Source organism: Styela clava, chromosome 13 (genome assembly GCF_964204865.1).
Source record: "Styela clava chromosome 13, kaStyClav1.hap1.2, whole genome shotgun sequence".
In the NCBI taxonomy this organism is placed as follows: domain Eukaryota; kingdom Metazoa; phylum Chordata; class Ascidiacea; order Stolidobranchia; family Styelidae; genus Styela; species Styela clava.
The window spans coordinates 2,957,776-2,979,707 of record NC_135262.1 but is presented as its reverse complement, the minus strand read 5'-3'; the positions used below and the strand labels follow the sequence as shown (position 1 = coordinate 2,979,707).

General features: G+C 32.7%; 2 protein-coding genes across 2 annotated transcripts; both read right to left on the bottom strand.

Annotated features, from left to right (window-relative positions):
* Positions 1-7,785: 7,785 nt before the first annotated feature.
* On the bottom strand, positions 7,786-8,520 carry LOC120333302 (kelch-like protein 12). The gene has a single exon (XM_078119383.1). It carries the CDS (start codon positions 8,518-8,520, stop codon positions 7,786-7,788), a length of 735 nt encoding a protein of 244 aa, XP_077975509.1.
* Positions 8,521-12,860: 4,340 nt separating this feature from the next.
* On the bottom strand, positions 12,861-20,322 carry LOC120333292 (uncharacterized). The gene has a single exon (XM_078119566.1). The coding sequence runs from the start codon at positions 18,743-18,745 to the stop codon at positions 16,769-16,771; it is 1,977 nt and encodes a 658-aa protein (XP_077975692.1). The 5' UTR covers positions 18,746-20,322; the 3' UTR covers positions 12,861-16,768.
* Positions 20,323-21,932: the final 1,610 nt, after the last annotated feature.

Here is a 21,932-nt window from a genome sequence, read left to right as displayed (position 1 = left end):
GATTGGACTAATTTATTATTATGGAATAATAGAAAGTTTGATAATTAAGCAAAGCATAATTGTTCACAGATTTACAATTAAGATTCAGAAACATTGCACAAATTTATTACCATGAAATAATAATAAGATTGCTAATAAAGCAATTGCATAAAAACATTTTTCATATTTATTAAGGGGAGAAAAAAGACAATAAGATAGCATAACTATATGGGGGTTACCAGTCAAAGTCAGGTATGCGAGTAGTAATCAATTGTAATCAGTCTTTTTTCTGCTATTGAATGAATCTTGAAACATTTTCTTAATTTGATAGGATATAGAAGTGAAAAATTTAATAGAGAAAAGCTTACAATGCATTACAAATATCTAATAATAAAGTCTCACAGCTGGCATTCACCATTGGGTTTTACTCAAACATAGTAGCTTGAATAGATTTTATTAAACTTTCATGATTTCTGCTAATATTGAGAACATGCTGAAAGCACTTAATTGGTGAGGTTCGTATTAGGTGGGTAATCTTGATCTCTGAAGTTCGAAAGTGGCCACACTCAGTATAGATTAACAACGGACGTATATAAAAAGATTATAAAGAGTGTCAACACAAAATTCGCATTCTTTTCTACAAAAGCTAACAAGTTAAATATTATATAGTGATATAGGATAGCAAACTAATAGAGTGTCAAATACTACCTTATATTTAATTATCAACTAAATTATACGAATCATCAGATTGAACCAAGCATATCGAAATTGAGCTAGGGAACAGACTCATTTCAGCATTGATAAATCTTATAGTTAAACTTTAGTTTATTTTGGGCAAAGAACTCAAATTCCCAGTAAAGCAACAAACTGAAACTGGCTCTCTATATTGTTTAAATCCGAAGCATACACTGTTATAATTTGGTATCTTCATGAATGTTACCCACGAATCACATGCATCGTCGTAAATATATAAAACACCGGAGACAAATAGAAGAAGTTTCTCCCCCGATGAAAACAGCCAACTTTGTGATGAAAGTGCAACTGGGAGATCATTTCTAAATTCCCATTTATCAGTTAAACAGCAAACTTTGTTGTACAATCTTGCGGGGTTATTATATACCCCAACGCGAAAGATTATTCCACGATGAAAAGCACTTGAAGCATTACTATTAATCAATCTAGTCTTTCCAGTGGCAGTCCATTGCCAATTTGAATATCGCAAACAACTAGTCTCACTTGAAAAATTTCACACAAAAAGATCTGTATTGCCAGTTTCAGCAATGAAACCTCCATTCAAACCACAGCCAGGTATATTCTCAAACCATTCATTCATGCTTGTTGTATATAATGACGTTTGTTCTTTTTCTACAATAAGTAAAGTACCTCCAGAAATAACAACTTGTGAATTGGCGGCAGGAACATGATTCAAAGAAGACCTCGCCATCCACTTTTTACCATCACTCATGAGATAAGACAATTTATCATCTTCAATTAAACACAGTCGTCCATGCATTGAAAACATGCGATTGAATGTTTTCTTTTCTGATACAACAGGAATTTGCCGCCACGATTTATCCAGCATGTCGAGTGCAAAGATGTTCCCATCAGGATAGAAAAAAGCAACATATAGCTCCTTAAATGCATTCTTGGGTTTTAACATACAATCCAAGAAAACTTTATGACATTCCAAAGATTCAGAAAAAAACTGATCATGTTTTATTTTCTCTGAAAGGAAATATACCGATAAGAGGTCGAATCGAATGGTCTTGGCAAGCTTCGACAAGATCACCTTACGTTCCGCATCCACTTTTACCCACGACATCATTGCATCCCATCTACAGGCTTCATCACAAAGGCAGTCAATTGTGCGATCTTCAAATAGTGACAAAATTGTCTCCTTACTCAAAAATTTAAATTCTTTTTTTTTCGAAATTGGGATCAAATTTAGCCTCATAAATGTATCAATAGCATCCATTGCTTGTTTTGAAGTAAATTCGAATTCAGTCGACAAACGTTTAATTATGAAGCAGTTTTCGACAGTCAATATCTGACCTAATTTTTCAAAATCTATGAATAAATGACGAAACAAAAACTTTTTGCATTCTTGAAAATCTGTGAAGATCGGTTCTGACCACAAATTCTCCAAAAGTTCTGCTGAAGGAGAAGATTCCCAATCTAATAGTTTTACAAATTCCAGAATATCTTCGCTTCGTTCTTCAACATTAAGTTTGATCCAATTTATTATAACTTCCCAGGCCAATTCATTTCTCAAACGAAAATCAGAAATACGTTCCACAAGGCCTTCTTTCTCAAGTTCTACAAGATCACTAAATTCTTCAAAATTGTAATTTTCTCTAAAAAGTTCCAAAGCTTTTTTCTCAAGATCAGTAAAACTATGCGTTCTTGCCAATTTCAACACAGATATACAGTTTTCTGCTTTTAAGTTTTTGCTTAAAACTTCAACACAATTTTCACTGAGAGCATTAAGCTGCAATATTCCAGCTGCAGGCAGAAGACCTTCTACCGTTTCCATGGTAACAGATGTGGCACCCATATACATAAATTCGATGCATAATTTTACAGCATCTGGTTCAACTTCCTTCATATCAACGGCTCCCTCTTGTCTTTCTTTAGTGTCGTGAGCCAACAAGGCTCGGAAATAATCAGAGGCAGCGATAAGTACATCCTGATGAACTGGAAACGATTTTTCTCCAACTTTGATTATAAAGTCACTCTCATCTTTTGTTTCTTGACATGCTTCTTCACCCAAATTTGCTCTTTTTGACTCCATATTTCTGTATTTTTATTCACAATTGGAAGTAAAGTATAAGTACTGATAAGTACCGTAGCTGTTTGCATATGAGATTATTATTTAAAAATATTGGGATATACAGGCCATACCAGCCTAGGTCTGCTGCCTCAGTACCATTCTGAGGCCAGATTTAATTGAAATACAGATATATTCCCTCACAAGAAAAATGTATAAAAAATAATAATGTATTAAGAAATCGCTGTCGATGATCAATCAATAGATTCTTGGAAAATATGTTGAGACAACGGTCTTTGCCCTCATTTTCATTTATTTAAATTTATTTTAGTCTAGAATTTCCGACTTACATTTTTATTTATATCTCAATCTGTCAAGCACAACGCAAATTGGGAGACATATCTATAAAGTCGTAAATAAATTAATCAAACTCAAAAAGTTGTATATATATTAAATGAATAATCATTTAATGTTACCTGATTTTAGTACCGGTACTAGTAGGTGCGAAACTGCGAGGGAGACGCGCTTCTCTTGTAGCCTAGCAACGGAAGCAACACCTAGCGGAGAGATTCAATTTCATTTTTTAAATAAATTACGTATGGCTAAAAAGTTTCGAATAGGATATTTGCTTGGGAAATTAATCGATTTTTTTGTATTTCCCTGTATAGAAATGTGAAATTACGACAAGCTTTACAGAGGTGGTCCGACAAGGCGAATTTTGACATCTTATGCACTTCATCGCTCCGCCTTTAAGGTGTCAACACTAATATTCCGTAAACGCGAATCATTTCGAAGTCGAATGGTACAAATTATAAATCCTATCCTAAGTTGACTTTACCCCTAAGAAGTCATCACCAAACAATAACGGTGTCACACGTCATTCGGCCCAAGGGGTGATTCTCGAAATTTCATTTCGATGTTACACACAAGTAGCTTCAGTCAGAGATTCAGGCAAAATTTCAGTCAGAGATGGTCAGGACAAAAAACATAAACGGATGAGCAAACCACTTTTATTCTGGTTGCAACAAGTATTCCAACAAGATTTACGAAGTAGATTTCTAGGTCCGACGGTGTGGCTCATTGTGTTAAACGTTAGGAATACGCTCAACACCGCACCTCTGATTACTCTCCGTGGGTTCGAAGGAATCCTTTCCCCCGGGATGAATATGTAAATCCTATCCTAAGATGGCACCACAGAGCGGATTATTGCTGGACTGGCGTACCCTCATCATAATTGCTGTTTTTGATAAATTGCCTTCAAAGTACTTTTTCTATGTTTGTTTTATTCGATTTTGTTTGGTGGGTGTGACCTGTCATTTTGGACATAACTCAACACAATTTTATTAACGAATTTATTTTAAGCATCGTTTCCATACAAAGCACAAAGATTATAGTTTATGATTTTCAACTCCACGACACAAAATTTTAGTCAGAATCTCCAATAAAAATTTACAGTAACAGATGATTAATAATAATGTTTTCGATTCTGGCAGAGTTTCTCACCAAAATAGCCAACTTCTGGAGGGGAATGCCAAGAAATGTCTAAAATCCTGAAGTTTAAGACATACATACTGAAAACTGCTGCCTTTTATCAGTGATATTTTCTATTTATGTAAAATTTTGTGGAAAGAAGCCTGGAATATATATCATATAATTGCTGTTAAAATAGAAACCTTAAGAATACTAGGAATTGAAATTAAACCAGAGCGATAATATTTTTGCATCTTTTTTTGTACACCGCTTAATTTGAAGTGCACAAGCGTATTCTGGATCAAAAATACAGTGTTGCCACAAATGTTATTGAATATACTCTTGATAAAGGCTTTATCAGTCCCATTTTGATACATAAATCAAGGCTTTTAAACAAATTTAGCAATTTTTAACTACAAATTGGCATAACTACTATATACAAGCAAATATTAAAAGCTAGGCCTAGAGAATATTTTTGAATCACGAATTTGTTATTAATGCAACACATGTATACAGCAACAGCTATTATCACAATAATTTTACGATTATTATCTAAGAGGGAGCATTTTAGATAGGTTGTTGTGTATGTAACAAAAAAATTTCCAACATGTGTTATTTTACTATAAATTCCACTTCATGTGCTTTCTCAGGCAATATTAAACACTTTTCGTGACCCAGAATATGTAATCAAAGCTTAGTATTACAGTCAGTTTTTTTATACAAGGTTTGACCATATATATAAAAGTCTTGGTTTTATATGGAGTGCAAGCCGGAAAAACGATTGTGGCAACCAGTACCACAAAAGTATTTCCGAATTTGAATCACTCATCCATATCCAGAAGCACTCAACCATGAAAGCGAAAAATCGATCATAAACAAGGATTAGACCACCAGCTACTATATGACTGTTTGCGTACCAGTATATGTGATGTCATAGTAACGTGAAAGTTATGTAATAATGCAGTGTGATAGTGATGTCATACAAAACAATAAAATGACACTATTTGAAAAACACAACAAAAATTATGCAGAGCTTAAAATCAGATTGTTTTTCAAAAATCAACTATTATACAGAGTCTACAAGCATACAGTTTTCAAGCGAGATTCTTCAAATGGCAGAAAATATCGGACCAAAATCTTAAATATTTTCTAACCAAATTTAATATATTTTTAATTTTGCCCCAAGAATAGTTACAGAAATAGTGAGAAAAGAATACAATCAAGCTTGAATAAAAATTAGGGTGGAAAAATTCGGGAATTAAAATGAAGGAATTGCAAAGAAAAATGCGATGATTTGAATTAAAGTTGAAAAAGTTTATAAGTTTGATAATAAAACAATCGCATAATTATTAAAAACGTATAAAATATTTTTCATATTCATTATGTAGAAAGGAAGTCACTAAGACGAAGGAATTGCAAAGAAACATACAGTGATTTGAATTGAATTTAAAAAAGTTTACAGTTTTATTATGATTATATGAAGTTTGATGAAAAAACAATTGCATAATTATAAAAAAATAATAGATTTTTTTACATTCATTTCAGGCGTAAAAATGTCAATATAGGAAAGCCAATTAATAATTAACCAGTCAGTAATTACATATGCTTGGACTTTAAAATATTTAGATAAACTACAGTGATTAGAATTAAAATTCAGAAGTACATAGATTTTTTTACTATATGAAGTTTGATATAAAATAATTGTTGAAGACATAATAAATTTTTAATATTCATCTTAGAAGAAAAAAAGTCAATAAGGTGCATAATTATACAATCTTCTAAATTTTTCAGACTCATGAACATGAAAATATAAACGAAAGGAAATAAATCTTCACTAATGAATCTTACATTGATTTGAAATTCGGAAGGATTGCACAAATTTATTATTATGAAATAATAATAATTGCATAATTAATTTTTTGATAATAATTGCGTAATTAAGTTTTTGACAGATTTGCAATTAAAATTCATAAGGATTGCACAGATTTATTATTACGAAATAATAACAAGATTGATAATAAAGCAATTGCGTAATTTATTATGGGGAAAGGAAAGTCAATCAGACGGTTCAATCAAATAATAGGCCACAGCAGGTATAAGAATAGCTAAGCAGTCATTTTGAAAGCATGGAGAATACATTTAACTATTTGGACTGGAAGAGACAATAAATAAAGTAAAGCACTTCAGATTATTTCAAGATCAGAAATCAGCAATAAAAATATTTCTTATTCATATTCTCATGATATAAATTACAGTGTCTTTGGATATTAGCATTTCAACACAGTCAAATGTATTTTAGAACCAAAAATATTTCTCGAAATATAGTCAATGCAGCAAGGATATACTGAATAAAGCTATGATCCTTTCATGGAAAGTTTCAATTTGTCATGAAAGAACAAATGGAAATTGGTTCCAATTTATCCCAGGTCTTTTGTGCTGTAACTCCAGAGTATGTTGGCAGATTTTTTTCCCATTTTGTCCAGGTATTGGTCATTTCAAGATAAACATAAAGCTCTCCCGATGATAGCAACACTAGCTTGTCATCAAAAGCAAAAAAAAAAACATTCGAAAACATATCAACTGGAGCATCAGCAATACTTTTCCAATCAGAGTTCTCATTCCAGTACCTCACCTCACATTTATTCTGGTATACAACATAAATATTGTTGTTGAGTCTGACTGCTGAAATGTTAGGGGTAGATGAACCAAATAAAGAGGTAGAATAACTTAGTTCAGCCGACCAACTTTTCGAAATGAAACTGAATACCTTATAGTTTCTTGACTGCGCATAAAGATGAGTTGCAGTAGAAGCCACAATAAAACTTAAACGAAAACCACATCCAGGATAGTTCTCTCTCCATTCATCTGTGGTGTTATCATATATTGACAAAGATTCATTTTCAATAACACATATGTACCGATCAGTCGCTGTAACTTTAGCACTCCAGCCAGGCATGTGCTGTAATTTAGAAACTGTGACCCATTTTTTATTATCTTCCGACAAAGTTAAAATTTCATCTCCAATAAACGCACACAATTTGTTTTGAAAAGAAAATATTTGATTTTGGTGAGATATTTTTCGACCAATATCTGGTAGAGTTCGATGTAAATTGCTTTTGCTATCTATCATGAATACTCTACGATCTGGGTATAAAACGGCAACATGAGATTCTCTCTTCTTGAAAGAGAAGTCAGCAAGGTTTCCGAACAAAACTTCATAGCATTCCGGGACTTCTCTCAATAAGGATTCCTGTTTAATTGAATCAATGAAATCTTTGGACAAATCCTCAAAACAGAAGGTGTTAACTAATTTTGGAAGAAACTTTCGTCTTTTTGAATCATGCTTGACCCAACCAATGATAGCTTTCCATCGCAAACTTTCTGCGTAGATGCAATTTCCACTACGTTGTTCAAAAACTGACGAAATCGTGTTTTCACCGACAAATTTGAATTTTTGTTTCCTGGATATAATCCCTAGATTCAGCTCCATGTATTTGCCAATGGCTTCAGTCATTTGCTTTGTGAGAAATTCAAATTCAGTCGATAAACGTTCAATTATAAAGCAGTTTTCAATGGTCAACATTCGTCAAGTGACAAAACAAGAACTTCTTGCATTCTTGGGAATCTGTGAAGATCGGTTCTGACCACAAATTTACCAAAAGTTGTGCTGAAGGAGGGGTTACCCAATCTAATAGTTTTACAAGTTCCAGAATATCTTTGCTTCGTTCTTCAACATTAAGTTTGATCCAATTTATTATAACTTCCAAGGCCAATTCATTTCTCAAACTACAATTAGAAATTCGTTCCACAAGACCTTCTTTCTCAAGTTTTGCAAAATCCTCAAATTCTCCAAAATTGTATTTTGTTCTGAAGAGTTCCAAAGCTTTTACTTCAAGATCAGTAAAACTATGTGTTCTTGCCAATTTTAACACAGAAATGCAGTTTTTTGCTTTCAAGTTTTTCTTCAAAACTTCAAGACAATTTTCACTGAGAGCATTAAGCTGCATTATTCCAGCTGCAGGCAGAAGATTTGGCACGGTTTCCACGGTAACAGTTGTGGCACACGTATACATAAATTTGATGCATAATTTTACAGCGTCTGGTTTAACTTCCTTCATATCAACGAATCCCTCTCGTCGTTCTTTAGTATCGTGAGACAACATGGCTCGGAAATAATCAGAGGCAGCGATAAGTACATTCTGATGAACTGGAATCGATTCCTCACCAACTTTAATTGTAAAATCGCTTTCATTTTTAGTTTTTTGAGGTGATTCTTTATCTAACTTTGTTCCTTTTGCCTCCATATTTTAGTATTCCTAATCTAAGTTCTAAGTAAAGTAACATTCAGACAGTAGGCCTACAGATAAGTAACTGTTTGTGTATAAATTCATCACTCAATAAATGTTAAAACATAGTCCATGCCAGGCTAGGTATGCTATCGGTTGTACCATTCTGAGGCAAGATTTAATTGAAATACAGGCAATTCACCTTAAAATCCCCCGTGATGGAAACAAGCAGGTGTAAGGACAGGAGTTTCAAAAAGAGAGGGGGGGGAATTTCCTTCTGAAAAAGTTGCCGCAATTACGCGCCCATTAAAAGAGCCTACTTTTCTGTCGCATAAAAAATATTCAATTCATGACAGCTACCAGAATTTAAAATTTCCTTCTATATTAATATAAATGTGTCCAACGTAACTCGCTGTTGCAGCTTCTTGCGTCAAAATAAAAACATTTTACTACACTATACCACGTCAATCTACTGATCCTAATTAAACACTACTTAGATGGAGAAGAAAAGAACAAATATAATAAATTTAGCCTTGAGAGAAAATGGCTTTGCTTGAAACAATTACTATATCCATCCCACAGATAACAGAAGATTTGTCTTTGCCACAGTGACGCTGTTACTTGATGAATATCCACATTATGACAAGCCATGTAAATCCCGTAATCCAAGAGTAACTCGAACTATTCATTATTAAGTTACTGTAAAACAGAAACTAAGAAAAGAATACAATCATGCTTGAATATAAATAAATATGGAGGGAAATTCAGGATTAAAATGAAGGAATTGACTGAAAATACAGTGATTTGAAGAATTGGAAATTCAGAAAGTTGGTTCACAGTTTTATTATTATATGATGTTTGATATAAAACACATGCATAATCATTAAAACATATAATAGATTCTTCATATCCATCTCGAGAAAAAAAGTCAATAAGGCGGTATCATCTTGTCAATTTACAATCAAAGCAAGTCAATAATCAACCAGTCAGTAATTACAGATGCAAAGACTTTCAAATATCAGGAAAAAATGTATTTTAAATGTTGGGTCTTATAAGTGGTTTCAGAGATACAAGATCGTATGAAAATGAAACAAAATTCACAGTGATTTCAAAGAACATATTTATCAATATAAAAAAATTCCTATAAAAGCAATTGTGTATAAAGGGGGCATGTAATAACGATCTGCCAAAATAAGTCTAAAATCTGATTTGTGCAACCATTAATATAGAAACTAGTAATGTTACATTTCTATGTGTGTATACGATTGTAACATAAAAGAAAATCTTGATAATACAGGGAAAAATATAGAACAGGGGTATGCAACTTTTTTTGTCGGTGGGCCACATAAGTAACTTCAGCCATTTAGCCGGGCCGCACAATACAAGTAACTGTAAAATAAAAACTGGGAAAAGAATACGATCATACTTGAGTAAATATTATGGAGGAAATTTTTATTACACTCAACTTCTTGGGTTTATATTAACAATTTTGTGACTGAAATTCCCAAAGTATCTTACTCTGTTTATAACCTAAACTCTATTAGATAATCTATAACTTTCAAATAGAGAAAATGCACATAAAATAAAAACAGTTCAACAATTTGAGTCATGTTTACTTATTATCTTGATGAATGTTAAAACAAGCATAAATCTTTTGGAGAATATTCAATATTCACTGCATATTGACAGAACCCAAAATGCCTGAAAAAGAGCATGCAGATACAGGGTCCATTAATTTTTGATCCCCAATTCCTCTTTTGGTACATTGCGGTATTCTCATGAAGATTGCCCATGAATCACACATATCATCATAAGCATACAAGTTCCTTGATGAATAAAACAGAAGCCTTTGTCCAGTAGGAAAAAGCCAACTTTTTGAAGTGATTTCTACACGAAGATCATGCAGATTTTCCCATGTTCCATTGCCATATCGCATAACTCCGTTAAATTTTCCATTGAATGATTGTTTTTCAACTCCAACTACATATAGTTTCCCTTGATGGAAAGTGATAGAAGCGTTCTTAGTTTTTCGTCCAGCTTGAATTTTTTCTGACCAATATTGACTTCCGATATCGAAATAGCGAGCCTCCTTTGCTGTACTTCTTACATAAACACTTGGTCCCATTGCTGTAACAATGAACTCTTCAAAGTCACAGCCGGAAAATCCCTCAGACCAAGTATTGGTAAGAGAGTTATAAATGAGCATTTCATCTTTTGCAATCAAAAATATATGATTTCCCGCAACGGAAACTTGCACATTCTCTTTTGGGGCCTGACATAATGAACACCTTGGAATCCAATTTTTCCAATTCCTACCAAGATAACTAAAATTGGTGTCTTCAATGACACACAACTGTCCATGCAGAGAAAATATGACCTGAAAAGTTTTATTCTCTGATACACTTGGTAGCCTCTGCCATTCTTTATTTAATAAATTGAGAGCAAAGATACTGCCATCAGGATATAAAAATGCAATGTGAGATCTCTCATGTGTATTTTCTTTCTTCATTGCATGATCAAAAAAAATTTCCTGATAAGCAAATGATGTATTGACAAGGCTGCAATTTTTCAAAATCGTAGACAAAAATTCATCTGACAAGCGATTGAAATCAATAGACTGAATTAATTTTGGGAAACAGTTGGTTCTGTTACTGTCAGCATCAACCCAACTGACCATCGCCTCCCACCTTGAGCTTTCATCACAAAGACAGTCAATTGTACGATCTTCAAACAGAGACAAAACCAACTTTTCACTTAAAGATTTGAATTCTTCTTTTTTTGAAATCGGAATCAAATTCACGTTCATAAAGGTGTAAATAGCATCCATTGCTTGTTTTAAAAGAAATTCAAATTCAGTCGACAAACGTTGAATTATAAAGCAGTTTTCAGCGGTCAACGTCTGTCTCAATTTTTTATAATCCATGAATAACTGACAAAACAAGAACTTCTTGCATTCTCGGGAATCTGTGAAGATCGGTTCTGACCACAATTTCTTCAAAAGTTCCGCTGAAGGAGAGGATTCCCAATCTAATAGTTTCACAAATTCTAGAATATATTTGCTTCGTTCTTCAACATTAAGTTTAATCCAATTTATTATAACTTCCCAGGCCAATTCATTTCTCAAACTAAAATCAGAAATACGTTCCACAAGGCCTTCTTTCTCAAGTTCTGTAAAATCTCCGAATTCTTCAAAATTGTAATTTTCTCTGAAAAGTTCCAAAGTTTTTTCCTCAAGATCAGTAAAACTATGCGTTCTTGCTATCTTTAACACAGAAAAACAATTTTCTGCTTCCAAGTTTTCCTCTAAAAATTCAACACAATTTTCACTGAGAGCATTAAGCTGCATTATTTCAGCTGCAGGCAGAAGATTTGGCACAGTTTCCATGGTAACAGTTGTGGCGCCAGTATTCATAAATTCGATGCATAATTTTACAGCGTCTGATTCAATTTCCTTCATATCAACAACTCCCTCTTGTCGTTCTTTAGTATCGTGAGACAACATGGCTCTGAAATAATCAGAGGCTGCAATAAGTATATTCCGATGAACTGGAAACGATTCCTCTCCAACTTTAATTGTAAAATCGCAGTCATCCTTAGTTTTTTGAGATAATTCCTCATCTAACTTTGCTCCTTTTGCCTCCATATTTTAGTATTTCTAATCCAAGTTCTAAGTAAAGTAACATTCAGACAGTAGGCCTACAGATAGGTAACTGTTTGTGTATAAATTCATTACTCAATAAATGTTAAAACATAGGCCATGCCAGGCTAGGTCTGCTCTCCTTAGTATCATTCTGAGGCAAAATTTAATTGAAAACAGGCAATTCACCTCAAAATCCCCTTGTGATGAAAACAAGCAGATGTAAGGCCAGGATTTTCAAAAAGAGGGGGTGGGGGGGGGGGGTCAAAATCGGAAATCCCAATTTCCTTCTGAAAAAGTCGCCGCGATTACGCACTCGTTAAAAGAGCCTACTTTTCTGTCGCGTAAAATATTCAATTCATGACAGCTACGAGAATTTAAAATTTCCTTCTATATTAATATAAGTGTGTCCAACATAACTCGCTGTTGCAGCTTCTTGCGTCAAAATAAAAACATTTTACTATATTATACCACGTCAATCTACTGATCCTAATTAAACACTACTTAGATGGAGAAGGAAAAGAATAAATATGATATAAATGCAAATGGCATTGGCATTGCTGGCATTGCTTGAAACAATTACTATATCCCTTCCTCAGATTACAGAAGATTTGTCTAGGCCACAGTGACGTTGTTACTTGATAAAATTCATTCATTGTTTAATATTAAGAAACTGTAAAACAGAAACTGAGAAAAGAATACAATCATGCTTGAATAAATATTATGGAAGAAAATTCTGGATTAAAATGAAGGAATTGTAGTGAAAGGCACAGTTTTATTATTATATGAAGTTAGATATAAAACACATGCATAATCAATAAAACATATGATAGATTCCTCATATTGATATTGAGAAGAAAAAAAACTCAATAAGGCGGTATAAGCTTGTCAATTTATCATCAAAGCAATTCAATAATTAACCAGTCAGTAATTACAGATATAAGGACTTTAAAATATTAAGAAAAAATGTATTTTCAATGTTGGGTCTTATAAGTGGTTTCTGATTTCAACGATAGAACATTTTTATCAAAATGAAAAATTCTTATAAAGGCAATTTTGTATAGAAAGGCTGGAATAAAATTCACAGTGATTTCAAAGATGAAACATTTTATCAATATATGAAAAATTCTTATAAAAGCAATTTTGTATAGAAAGGCTGGAATAAAATTCACAGTGATTTCAAAGATGAAACATTTTATCAATATATGAAAAATTCTTATAAAAGCAATTTTGTATAGAAAGGCTGGAATAAAATTCACAGTGATTTCAAAGATGAAACATTTTATCAATATATGAAAAATTCTTATAAAAGCAATTTTGTATAGAAAGGCTGGAATAAAATTCACAGTGATTTCAAAGATGAAACATTTTATCAATATATGAAAAATTTCTTATAAAAGCAATTTTGTATAGAAAGGCTGGAATAAAATTCATAGTGATTTCAAAGATGAAACATTTTATCAATATATGAAAAATTTTTATAAAAGCAATTTTGTATAGAAAGGCTGGAATAAAATTCATAGTGATTTCAAAGATGAAACATTTTATCAATATATGAAAAATTCTTATAAAAGCAATTTTGTATAGAAAGGCTGGAATAAAATTCACAGTGATTTCAAAGATGAAACATTTTATCAATATATGAAAAATTTCTCATAAAAGCAATTGTGTATAGGAAGGCTGGAATAAAAGTCAGTGTTTTCGAAGATAGAACATTTTGATCAGCATGACAAAAATTCTTCTAAAAGCATAGACAGAAACTAGTAATGTTATATCTGTTTGTACAAGATTGTAACATAAAATAAACAATTCTCAATAATACAGGAAAAATAGAAGACCAGGGGTTTGCAACTTATTTTGTCGGTGGGCCTTATAATCAAATGCAGACATCTAGTCGGGCCCCGCAATACAAGTAAATGTGAAACAGAAACAGAGAAAAAACAATCATACTTGACTAAAAATATGGAGGGAAAATTCAGGAAATGAAGTATTTGACTGAAAAATACAGTGATTTGAAATTATAATTACAAATTTATCCATAGTTTTATCAGTACATATAGTATGGTAAAAAAAACAATTAGATAATAAAAATAGAATAGATTTTTCTAATTTTGCTTTAAGTTCATGCAAAAGAGAAATAAGTGGTTCAGTAATGAAATAATTATATATTCAGATAAATCATCATATTCAACTATAAAATGTGCACCAGATTACATTGAAGAAGCTTTATGAATTACAATGAGTTTTTATTTAAGCAAATACTAGTGCCTGCAATCTACAGATTTACTGATGCTAAATTAGTTGACAATGCACATCTGTATATAACAAGGTTGTACACTAGCAGTCACTTCAATTTATAACACTTAGGGTGGAATGGCTTAGAAAAACATATATTTGAGACAATTGAGACTCCCCAATCTAAACTTAAAGAATAGTTTGAGGAACTTTTGATGTAAATATAAAGAGTATTAGAGATGCATTGACTCTATCAGCCAATATTGAAATAAGTGCATAATGATAAAATAGATTCTGGCTCGATAAACAGTGAAGGTAATATGTAATGGAAAAATAGATAATACCAAATAAATTATCAAAACTATTATTTCTATACACATATGTGCTTTATTTCTCATATAATCAAATCCAAATAAAGTTAGCTGTTTTCTCCTAAACAACGATGGAATACAAAAACTAGTTGTAGTAATTTTTAGGGATGCGACAAATCCGAAAAGGTTCGGCTCGGCCGAATTCCGAGTCCAATACTTTTACATAGCTCTGAAATAAAAACCTAGAGGGATGCTGTTGTTCGCGTATATTGGCCGTAAATTTAATATTTAATAAAATGAGACTATGTAAGGTAATTCAAAACGTATTGCTTCCAGCTGTCTTTAAACACTATTGCTATTGCTAAACACTTTTGCTTTTTCAAGTTGCTTAATCTTTTTTTAGTTGATAATGATATATGCGTAATTGTTGGTTGCAATTCAGTAAGGCGTGTTTTCCTTTTTCTCCATGAAACATATAAGAAACGAATTTAATTGTCGTTTTGGGCGCTCAGAAGAGTCATAAGCTAATTTAGGGACTTTCTTTTTCCGCCGCAACCACTTTTATTGATACAAATCACAGCGCGTTGAAAATAAAAAGAAAATTTAAAAGAAATTAATTTACAACTAATTACGTGTAAGAATTTACTTATGGCTCTCGCTAACAAACGGAAACGATAAATGTGAAAAATCTTGTGTTATGTTTTTTTTTGTTTTCTTTCTGTGCCTATCATATCTTTTCAATTTCTAATATTGCATAAATCCTGTCAACACTGCTTTTTTATTGAATAAATTTAGAAACGTCGATATAAAATTAAAAGCATAAAAAATGAACTATCAGCTTCACAAATATTGCATCCCGGGGACAGTATTGATAATATTGTTCGCCTTAAATTGGGACCCTACGATATCCGCCATTGCGCGAGAATCAATATTACTTGTAAATGAAAAAAGTGCTTCAATATAGTTTACCAGCATTAAACGATCGGGATGACAAAAAATAATCAGCGATTATGACAAAATTATGAAATAAAAAAGCCATGTTGTTAACGAGTTTTGAGTCTTCTAGTAAATTTCGAAAAGAGTTTTGAGATATATCAGTATATCACAATCCGGTATTCGTTAAAATATTCGAATAATTTGACTGTAAAAAATCGATTTTGCCCACCACTAATCATGGCACATGCAAATACTCATTGAATGACAATAAAAAATTGACATGATTAACATTAAGTAATAGTTTCACATTTCATGCATTTGATCGGCGATACATGCGATAGTTTGTACATATTATAAACGATTATAATGGCACTGACATACGCGAGTTGCACTTCCCTCTAAAATGAATTTTCACGATATTTATTGTTTTATTTTTGAATGTGGGTATTCGCTGACTACGAATTAATGATCGATGATTAATAGATGTTCGAAATAGGATGTGCAAAATATTTACCAAACATCGCCAGGCAAAGGGAGGTGACTGGCTAGCTACATGTAACCACGGAATTTCGCTGTGAACGACGCATACTTTATAGTTTATCAAGCGCCTTCGTGAATTGCACTTTTGATGCACTGTTTTAATTTGACCGCAAACCCCTGTTTAGATAGTTGCATAAAAGAGAGGAATAGTGAGGAAATCGGCTGGACACTCTCGTGGCAAAAGAGAACGAAAAAGTTGAATTTTCCGTGAAATGCGCCATCAGTCTGCGATTGATTATCGCGTGACGTATGATATCCCGGGCACGAATCCGAGCACGAGTCCAAATCCTGTTGCATCCCTAGTAATTTTACTATATTTTAGCATCCAAAATATTTTCAGAATCACATTGTCATGCAGCGCACTTAATCACAACCAAATTTTTATTACACCCAACTTCTTGGATTTATATTAACAATTTTGTGACTGAAATTCCCAAAGTATCTTGCTCTGTTTATAACCTAAACTCTATTAAATAACTCTTAACTTTCAAATAGAGAAAATGCACATAAAATAAAAACAGGTTAACAATTTGAGTCTTGTTTACTTATTATCTTGATGAATATTGAAACAGGCATAATTCTTTGGCAAATAATCAATATTCAATATTCACTGCATATTGACTTGGTTGATAGAACCCAAAATGCCTGAAAAAGAGCATGCAGATACAGGGTCCATAAATGTTCGATAACCAATTCCACCTTCGGTACATTGCGGTATTTTCATGAAGATATCCCATGAATCACACATATCATCATAAGCATACAAAGTCCTTGATGAATAAAAAAGAAGTCTTTGTCCAGTAGAGAAAAGCCAACTTTTTGAAGTGATTTTTACACGAAGATCATGCAAATTTTCCCATGTTCCGTTGCCGAATCGGATAACTCTGTCAAATGTTTGATTGAATTGTTCTTTAACTCCAGCTACATATAGTTTTCCTTGATGGAAAGTGGTAGAAGCGTTCTTAGTTATTCGTCCAACTTTAAATTTTTTTGACCAATATTGACTTCCGATATCGAAATAGCGAGCCTCCTTTGCTGTACTTGTTACATAAACATTCTGTCCCATTGCTGTAACAATGAACTCTTCAAAGTCACAGCCGGAAAATCCCTCAGACCAAGTATTGGTGAGAGAGTTATAAATGAGTATTTCATCTCTTGCAATCAAAAATATATGATTTCCCGCAACGGAAACTTGCACATTCTCTTTTGGGGCCTGACATAATGAACACCTTGGAATCCAATTTTTCCAATTCCTACCAAGATAACTGAAATTGGTGTCTTCAATGACACACAACTGTCCATGCAGCGAAAATATGACCTGAAAAGTTTTATTCTCTGATACACTTGGTAGCCTCTGCCATTCTTTATTTAATAAATTGAGAGCAAAGATACTGCCATCAGGATATAAAAATGCAACGTGAGATCTCTCATGTGTATTTCCTTTCTTCATTGCATGATCAAAAATAATTTCCTGATAAGCAAATGAAGTATTGACAAGGCTGCAATTTTTTAAAATCGTTGACAAAAATTCTTTTGACAAGCGATTGAAATCAATAGACTGAATTAATTTTGGGAAACAGTTGGTTCTGTTACTGTCAGCATCAACCCAACTGACCATCGCCTCCCACCTTGAGCTTTCATCACAAAGACAGTCAATTGTACGATCTTTAAACAGAGACAAAACCAACTTTTCACTTAAAGATTTGAATTTTTCCTTTTTTGAAATCGGAATCAAATTCACGTTCATGAATGTGTAAATAGCATCCATTGCTTGTTTTGAAAGAAATTCAAATTCAGTCGACAAATGTTGAATTATAAAGCAGTTTTCAGCGGTTAACGTCTGTCTCAATTTTTTATAATCCATGAATAACTGACAAAACAAGAACTTCTTGCATTCTTGGGAATCTGTGAAGATCGGTTCTGACCCCAAATTCTCCAAAAGTTCCGCTGAAGGAGAGGATTCCCAATCTAATAGTTCAACAAATTCTAGAATATCTTTGCTTCGTTCTTCAACATTAAGTTTGATCCAATTTATTATAACTTCCCAGGCCAATTCATTTCTCAAACTAAAATCAGAAATACGTTCCACAAGACCTTCTTTCTCAAGTTCGACAAAATCTCCAAATTTATCAAAATTGTAATTTTCTCTGAAAAGTTCCAAAGCTTCTTCTTCAAGATCAGTTAAACTATGCGTTCTTGCAAACTTTAACAAAGAAATACAGTTTTCTGCTTCCAAGTTTTCCTCTAGAACTTCAACACAATTTTCACTGATAGCATTAAGCTGCATTATTCCAGCTGCAGGCAGAAGATTTTCTACTGTTTCCATGGTAACAGTTGTGGCTCCAGTATAGATAAATTCGATGCATAATTTTACAGCGTCTGGTTCAACTTCTTTCATATCAACGACTCCCTCTTGTCGTTCTTTAGTATCGTGAGACAACATGGCTCGGAAATAATCAGAGGCAGCGATAAGTACATTTCGATGAACTGGAAACGATTTTTCTCCAACTTTGATTATAAAATCACTCTCATCTTTTGTTTCTTGACATGTTTCTTCATCCAACTTTGCTCCTTCTGACTCCATATTTCAGTATTTCTAATCAAAATTGGAAGTAAAGTATAGGTACTGATAAGTAGCAGCATTTAATGTTACCTGACTTCAGTACCGGTACTGGTAGGTGCGAAACTGCGAGGGAGACGCGCTTCTCTCGTAGCCTAGCAACGGAAGCAACACCTAGCGGAGAGATTCAATTTCATTTTTAAATGAATTACGTATGGCTAAAAAGTTTTGAATAGAATATTTGCTTGGGAAATTAATCAATTTTTTTGTATTTCCCTGTAGAGAAATGTGAAATTACGACAAGCTTCACAGAGGTGGTCCGACAAGGCGAATTTTGACATCTTATGCACTTTATTGCTCCACCCAATGAGCATATATACAATGAGTGGAAACTTGCAAAGATTTGCTCATTTTGGTATTGTTCCCTGCATTTTTACGTCGTCCAGCTAAATGGTTCGTTGCATATTAAGAAAACGCATTGCTCGCTGCCAAAATCCCTTGCTTCAGCCGAGTCGGGTGCGAAATTGGCCGTATTGAGGTCTGTAATTCTTCAATACATCTTTGGTTTTGGATTTCGAAGTATGGTACGCTGAAAGCATACAACTATGAGCATATGCTTATTGGGAATGCATATCTATCAGGCAGAAAACGTATCTACAGAACAGAATATGAACCAGTCGCCGAGAGGGGTGCGGTTATTTATGTATTTATTCATTGATATAACATGGGATTTACATATTTATCCATGGAAGAGGAAAGCCGAGAAGAATGCCTAAATACATGGCGAACCACGGCCTCTCACAATCATAGCTCTGTCCTCCATATGAATCACATGGCTCTGCGAGCTATTCGTTTACTTATTAAAATACTGATTTTAACTATAAATTACTCTGGGATACCTGGTATCTTGCCTTTGAAAACAAAAGCCAGAAATTGGAAGAAAATCAGGGAATGAAATGTGTGTATTATGTAATGGAGAACCTGAGTTTGTTTCACATATTTTCATGTATTGTAAATTACAAAAAATATTTATGAAGTTTTGGTTTAGATATATTAAAATTGATTAGAATACATTTTGTTATCAATATGATTCTTGCATATCATTTAATTTTAACGATTCTTTATATAGTCATATAGATACTGTTGATTTGGATGCAATTATACTTTTGTTATCAATAGTGAGAAATATTTCAGGACTGCTATTAACTATGTGAGCTATTTTTTCTGCAATGCAAAATACATCCTGCGTCTGCTATTTACTATGTGAATTAATTTTTCTGTAATGTAAAGTATTTCCATAACTGCTTTTACTATGTGAGCTGTTTTTTCGGTACTCTTGTAGTATGTGTACCAGGTTAGGTTACGATTCTCCTTATTTTTGTTCTATTAAAAGTTCGGGAATTGTCTGTGTTACACAAGTGAATATCCCCCTACCGATAGAATTTAGTCCATTTACACAACTTGATATAAAATAGGCGAACAAAATTAGTTACCTTCATATTGGTACACATACTTCTGGAGCACCATTTTTTTGTAATGTAAAATATTTAATATGTGAACTAATTTTTTTGGAATGCAAAATATTTTCTACAGCTTCTGTATTTTTTATATGTCACTTTTCATTTCATCGATAATACACATGGTCTGGCACATTGTTCATTCTTTGTGGAGTTTTTGGTAAATTTACAGATGGAATAAGACCGACATTCAGCCTTTTTCTGTTTTACAACTGTAATACAAATTGAAGTATGTAAACCCAGTTGGTAGACACCGGAACCATGTATACCAGGTTAGGGTCTACTACATACAAACTTTTCAAGCCGCACCCCCTTTTTAGAATTTGTGAAGTCTTGCGCCCCACCTCAAAATAGTTAGCTAACAATAATAAGCTACAAATAACAGTAGTAACAGTAAGGCATAAGTACGTTTTATTGGAAAAACAGTTGAAAATACATGGATGGAACAAAATAAATGACAAGTTTTGATATGCAAATATTTACAGTATTTTAAACTAATAGAGAGGGAGAGTTTATTTCGTTCGTCAAACCATGAACATATATAAATTATAATAAAAAAAAAACAGATGCTCAGGTGTTTGACTGGGAGACAACGTTACAACATTTGGGGTCATTTAACAGGTTCGGTGTTAAATTCTTCAATAGCTCTCATATACCGTATTCACTATATACATTATTCACAAGAATTTTTGATTTGGAAAGTACTAAATTATCATGTTTTGTCCTAAGATCATCATTTATTCAGCTGATAAGTTGACATGTATTGCATATCAACTGCATAAAAATGGGTTAGCGAGGATACCTATTATTTGGAAAATTTGTCTACTAAAAATGAATGTGATAGGACATGGGTTTTTTATGAGCAAAGATGAGGAAAATTCTATTATTATAGCAATCATGAGTATATTTCTTTATACACTATAATTTGAACACATCAAATTATAATACTTGATTATGACTGGCAAGTGATTTAGAGGATAGTGACACACATTAATACATGATCAGGATTTGACCCTTCTCCAGCAGATATATATATATATGAAATAAAGTGCTCATGTACATATCTATATTCGGCTACAGAGCACGTATCATAGAATGAATTTTAAGGCGAAATATTGATAATATACTGAAATAGCAATGATAAACAATAGGTTATTTTTAAATAAGTATTACCGGTACTAAAAAATAAATGAGGTGCTCATATACATATAGATATTTGGATACAGAGCAAGTATCATAGAATAAAATTCAAGGCAAAAAACTGATTAAATACCAGAATAGAAAGTATAATAAACATTAAGATACTTTTAAATGAAGTATTACTAAAAAATAAATAATGTGGTCATGTACATAGATATTTGGATACAGAGAAAGTGTCATTGAATTTAGGGCGAAATATGGATGCAAGTATGATAAACAATTCGATATTTTTATAAAAAGTGTTACTAACAAATAAAATAATAGATTATGGAGTTCCAGCAAGTGTGCTCATAACAAATAAAAAGATAGCAATTCATTTACCACAGTGAATTAAATTCATTACACATTACTACTTGTTATAACGAGGCGGGGAAATAATACTCATCGTGTTTTAAACTTTTTTAAAGGTTTTGCTCGCTCTCCAGAACTCTCCATTTTTTATTTGTTTGTATTGTCAGATTGTGAACTTTTCAAAATAAACTAACTCTATCTAT

Excerpts from the sequence above, each read along its gene's own strand:
- LOC120333302 (XM_078119383.1), bottom strand. The coding sequence starts at position 8,520 with ATGGAGGCAAAAGGAACAAAGTTAGATAAAGAATCACCTCAAAAAACT.
- LOC120333292 (XM_078119566.1), bottom strand. The coding sequence starts at position 18,745 with ATGGAGTCAGAAGGAGCAAAGTTGGATGAAGAAACATGTCAAGAAACA.